General features: G+C 38.7%; 1 protein-coding gene across 1 annotated transcript; it reads left to right on the top strand.

Moving 5' to 3' along the window:
- Positions 1-401: 401 nt before the first annotated feature.
- LOC123500333 (histone-lysine N-methyltransferase SMYD3-like) lies at positions 402-5,559 on the top strand. The gene is made up of 3 exons (XM_045249037.1): positions 402-598; positions 3,725-3,837; positions 4,665-5,559. Exons 1-3 carry the CDS (start codon positions 557-559, stop codon positions 4,855-4,857), a joined length of 348 nt encoding a protein of 115 aa, XP_045104972.1. The 5' UTR covers positions 402-556; the 3' UTR covers positions 4,858-5,559.
- The last annotated feature ends 26 nt before the right edge of the window (positions 5,560-5,585 follow it).

A 5,585-nucleotide genomic window follows, 5' to 3' on the forward strand; every position in this document is an offset into this window, starting at 1 on the left:
CGGCGTTATATATATATATATATATATATATATATATATATATATATATATATATATATATATATATATATATATATATATATATATATATATATATATATATATATATATATATATATATATATATATATATATATATATATATATATATATATATATATATTGTTTATTGCTTGACAGAGCATAGACAGTTGAATATAATTCCAGTTATTTTTAGATGTTTTTTTTAAAGGGGTTACCAGTGATAAGTATTAACTCAGTTGTATCAAACTATAACAAAGTATGGAATCATAATTTTCAAACAAATTTTAAATAGTGAAGCAAGCAGGCATGAAAAATTCAAGAAAAAATAACTCAAATGGTGCGGGTAATAAAGTTTCCTTCTCGCCGGTAGAGGCTCCTTGGCGCCACCGTCGCGGAGACGAAAATTTACATTACTGTATTAGACACTGGCGTGAATACTTACAGGGCAACGCTGGGAAACACGGCGGCAAAGGAGGTGAATTGAGGCACGATTTACCTATTGAAATAGACGAGAAAGGTGTAAAGAAACATCATGAGAGAAACGATCGCTGGCAAAGCCTTTGGCAAGATGAAGGTAATGGTTGTTAGTTATTTTGTATCCTTTAGGAGAGAGTTAGCATTATTAACCTGCATTTTCTGTGGTTTATATGTTGTTTTGTTTTAGTGAATTTTTAAAATATGTTATGAATTATAAAGGGAAATCGTAGTTTGCCAGATTCTTGCCATAACAGTTATTGTACTAAGGTGTGTTAGCATTATCTTGCGTGTTGTGTGATTTGTTATTTCTTAACTCCAGTGTCATGTAGGGTATGACATAATTGTGTTACATATGTAGTGTTGTGTTACAAGTGTTAGGAAGGAAATGCGCAGTCGGTCTGATTGTTGGCACCAGACACCTTCAGTTGTCGTAGTGTTTAAACGTATATTATTGCATTATTCGGACAGTTAACTTTACTATCCTTTATTGTATGTGATTCACTGAGACCTGTTATAATGTGTTACTTGTTTAGTTACTCCGACAAGTTCTTGGCAGCAGTTACCTGCAGATGTCATGGTTAAATGCTGCACATTGACGTACAGCAGTTTGTTTTGGCACTGGTTAACTAAACCGTGCAGTGGCAGTGTTCTATTTTCAGCAATTCACAGGGTATTTCTGGGGTGTGAGGGGATGACAGTCACCATTATTAATGTTGGATGATATGTGGATTATCATAGCCCTTCTTCCAAGATAATACATACAAGATAGAATCAAGGGTGCAAAGTATCAAATGATATATGTACTTATATTAACTTTTGAAACTTGTCAGCAATATGGCACTGTCCCCAAGAAACCATCCGCGCGCTCGCCTCGATTCCCGGCTCCCACTTGCAGCCTCCACCCAGCTGGTTTGACGTCACATATATGAAGCCACGCTATTGGTCAACCTTTTTACCCTTGCGTAACCCTTAAAATACATGACATGTCTCAAGGTACCCCTGTGCAAAAACAAAATCATATGTCATATATTTCTCATTTAATGTGAAGTCAAATCAGCTGGGTGGAGGAGCTGTGAAGGGGGAGCCAGGAATCGAGGCGAGCGCGCGGGATGGTTTCTTGGGGACAGTGCCATATTGCTTTGACAAGTTTCCAAAAGTTAATATAAGTACATATATCATTTGATACTTTGCACCCTTGATTCTATCTTGTATGTATTATCTTGGAAGAAGGGGCTATGATAATCCACATATCATCCAACATTAATAATAATGGTGACTGTCATCCCCTCCTCACACCCCAGAAATACCCTGTGAATTGCTGAAAATAGAACACTGCCACTGCACGGTTTAGTTAAACGGTGAGCGTGCGGGATGGTTTCTCGGGGACAGTGCCAACAATATTAGTCAAGTTTATAAAAAAAGGAACACAACCCTGCTGTTGTTGATGTCATGACTTCTTGTTTTATTCACACCTTTTGTTGTATATTCGTGTAAAAGATATATCTGCTGCTCTGTAATGATGAAAAGTAACAAAAATACTTTCTCTCTCTATTGCTGGCAATGCCCTTACAACAACAAAAAAAAAAACAGGTAAACAATGAGTACCAGTCTTCACTTGAGCACTTCTACCACTACCCTATCATATGGCCTACGTGGGGGCTAGGGGAACCTTATGCTCTCAATTGGCAACCTGCGCGGTGCCTCCTCCTGGCATTCTCTCTCTCTCTCTCTCTCTCTCTCTCTCTCTCTCTCTCTCTCTCTCTCTCTCTCTCTCTCTCTCTCTCTCTCTCTCTCTGGGCATCTCCAGACCACCACGCACAAACAAGGGAGTCAAGACAGACTGGCTGGTCTACCTGCATTAGTAAGGACAGATACATTTTAGCTACATGGTGTAACTGTTCCACATGTAATCAATACCATGAGGCGTATGGGCAGGAGAGACCAACTCACCTCCGTGTGGGTCCAAGCTAGCAATAGAGGCTGAAACCATGCCTGCGCTCGTGTTTATGCCCTTCACGACGTCATTACTCTTTTTTTATTTTATTTATTTATTTATTTTTTTTTTTATACCATGTGGGCTTTTCACAGGAATTTATGGGCTAAAGGGGATACTTTTTGGGGTACCTCCTATCTGAAAGCCCACCCGCTAGGAAACTGTTGCCCCGAGTGAGGAAGCCCAACCTACACTCGGACCGTGGACAGGATTCGAACCTGTGTGCTTGGAGACCCCTTGGACCCCAAAGCACGCATGGTTCCACTGTACACATGTATTCCCTATTTCCATTCCTCATTACACCACGACTAATATTCCCTACTCTAAAAATAACAATACATTTAGAAGACATCCAAAAGTGCAGAGTACAGGTACTCATGCCATGAAGATAACCTCGACTCCGTGGCACTGAGTGATAGTGAATTACTACTGAAATACCGTGGTATTTCATTAGTAATTCACTTCCGAACCCCTAGCCCAAAGAAGGAAATGGGCTATGCAGAAATCTAGATAAGGTTAGATTAGTTCTGGAGTTAAGGGAACAAACCTTCCTTTAGGTTAGTGTGTTCAGATAACAATCCTGTCTTTGAGTGAAAAGCAAGAAGTATAAGTTTATTTGATCAAGAATTTTGCACAGGTAGTTGTATTTAATTCAGTATAAAATAGGCATGTGCCAAGTGGTATTGGTAGACCTCTGTGTGCATATGTGTAGTTGATGCATGATGTTTTCATGATGAACCAGTTTAGTGTGAGTTAATAGTCATAGTATCTATTTTCTTGTGATTAGCCAAATATTCACTACCTTGTCATCAATGACATATCCATCACAAATGCAGCATTCCCAAGTTTTCCCTTTGGAGTTTTGAGGACTTATAGAAAATAAGGTTTATGGAGAGCTGAAACCCTGAGAAGGGTTAGGCTAAACCTCCAAAACATAACTTTTGGATTTGTTCATGAAGCCAGCTTCTTCTTTCACTTGGTCTGTACAATGGGTCTGTTTAACCTCTGACTTCTCATATGTTGCCACTGCTCCAACTAAGCATTTAAAAGTGTCCTTTGTAGGTTTGCCCATTATTTTCAGTGTGACAGTTTTGTTGCTTTTTATCTTGTTAATTCCCCTCAGGTGCCAATGAGCTATCTTTGCCCCTTCTAGCTCTAATAAGAAGACATGTATGAGAGTTGAGATGACACAGGTTATCTAACTTGATTTGCCTCTGCCTTCCCACTCAGGCTGAGACTCTAAAACCAGTGAAACGTGGGGATGTGCTGCTTACGTCACAGCCTTTCGTGTATTTGGTCAGCGGCTCCCTCAAGTCTCTCTACTGTGACTTCTGTATGGCCAAGTGTGTAGTAGAAGTAACAGCAGTACAGGAGTATGGTAGTACAAATTATGCAGCTAGCCTGAACTTTATAACAGCTGAGGTACCAAAAAACATACTGTACCAAGCTGTTTTTTTTATTTTAAACAAGAAAATTGCCTTCATAGTTTTAGAATATTTAAATTTTCATATCTCAGGAGCTCTAAGAGGTATTCCACTGTATTTTCTTTTCAAAATGTTGTGTAATGTCTCTGCTATCACATTATCTGAATTATTTCAATATTGCTGACTGATGCTTAATTTGACTGGAGATAATGAGAATGATATTGAAAATAAAAATATGGCTAGTGACAGGATTTTGGACACTAATTGTTCAGGAGACCATTCCTCCTGTACCTCCGTTGTCCTAGAAGTGCCCTATGGTACTATGAACCGTACATGCCCAGCTCTCAGCTGTGAGTTCACTGCACCATGTCCCTTTAAAGTGACGCTTAGTATTTTATATTCCCAATCTCTGAGTTTAAGTCAAGGCTGTGTGATGGAGAAATTAAAGATATGTTACTTAATGGGAATTTTGACTTTACTGCAACATGCATTCTGTACCTCTGACCTGAATACCAAATAAAGAGATGTTTGGAAATACAGTACTATAGTGATTAGTACAGTATGATTCTAATTGCCTCACATGTTGTAATAGTAATGATGGTTGTGTTGTGTAAAGGGTAGCTATATATGATTGTTGGTGAGAGCAACAGCATTTTTATATGAGTATTGCCTGTTCATGTAATTTTATCTTGTCTGTATTTGATGCATTTGCCTGCTTCTGTTCTACAACATACCTATCTCTGCAGGAAAAGTGGCAAGGGCCTGCGGCGGTGCTCAGGATGCCGCCTGGAGCACTACTGTGGGAGGGAGTGTCAGGCAGCAGCATGGAAGATTCATCGTTTGGAGTGCCAGCGTCTCAAGAGAGTGGCGCCCAGGGTGCCTCCTGACACAGCACGCCTCATGGCTAAGGTTATCCTAAAACTACAGGTATTATTGTAGTCTTTTATGTGTGTACATTTTGTACATTGACTTCTTCAACAGGACTTCAAATTTTTTTTTCTTAAATTGCCTTCCACTTTTTATTTTCCATTATTTTTCTATTACCTAGAAATTGCTAGATATATTAGTTTTCAATATTTCTGACTTTCACAGATTGTTTCACAAATAGACATTCCACACACCTATAAAAACAGAAATAAGGGAAGCTGTGAGAAGCCATCAGGCCTACACATGACAATCCCTGTATGAAACATACATCCCTATTTCCACTCATGGTAACCAATTGCAGGTGCTGCGTTGCTGCACTCTTCATGAACTTATTATTCTTTAGTAAAAAAAAAAAAAAAAAAAAAAGCTGTGTGGTCATCTTGGTGAATTATCTGGTGTCATTGGATTGAGTAGACTAACCATCATTATGTCATCACCCAGCATTGTAATTGTTTGATAAGCATTTGTGAAAAAAAGGCATTTACACTTTTGTGAGTTCATATCCCATGCATCATGTATCTCTTTCACATTATATATCACCTGATGTTTTCCTGTATCATTTTAACAGCACAGCTCCATTGCTCCCATGGTAAAAAATTAAGACGTAACTTATTGATCTTGTTTATACACACACACACACACACACACACACACACACACACACACACACACACACACACACACACACACACACACACACACACACACACTAACTAGTGTAATATGCAAGATGTGTGAAA

Source organism: Portunus trituberculatus, unplaced genomic scaffold, assembly GCF_017591435.1.
Source record: "Portunus trituberculatus isolate SZX2019 unplaced genomic scaffold, ASM1759143v1 PGA_scaffold_203__11_contigs__length_482353, whole genome shotgun sequence".
NCBI lineage: Eukaryota > Metazoa > Arthropoda > Malacostraca > Decapoda > Portunidae > Portunus > Portunus trituberculatus.

Coding starts and splice junctions, on each gene's coding strand:
- LOC123500333 (XM_045249037.1), top strand. CDS start 557: ATGAGAGAAACGATCGCTGGCAAAGCCTTTGGCAAGATGAAG. Junction 599..3,724: donor AAGCCTTTGGCAAGATGAAG/GTAATGGTTGTT, acceptor CTTCCCACTCAG/GCTGAGACTCTAAAACCAGT. Junction 3,838..4,664: donor TGTGACTTCTGTATGGCCAA/GTGTGTAGTAGA, acceptor CTATCTCTGCAG/GAAAAGTGGCAAGGGCCTGC.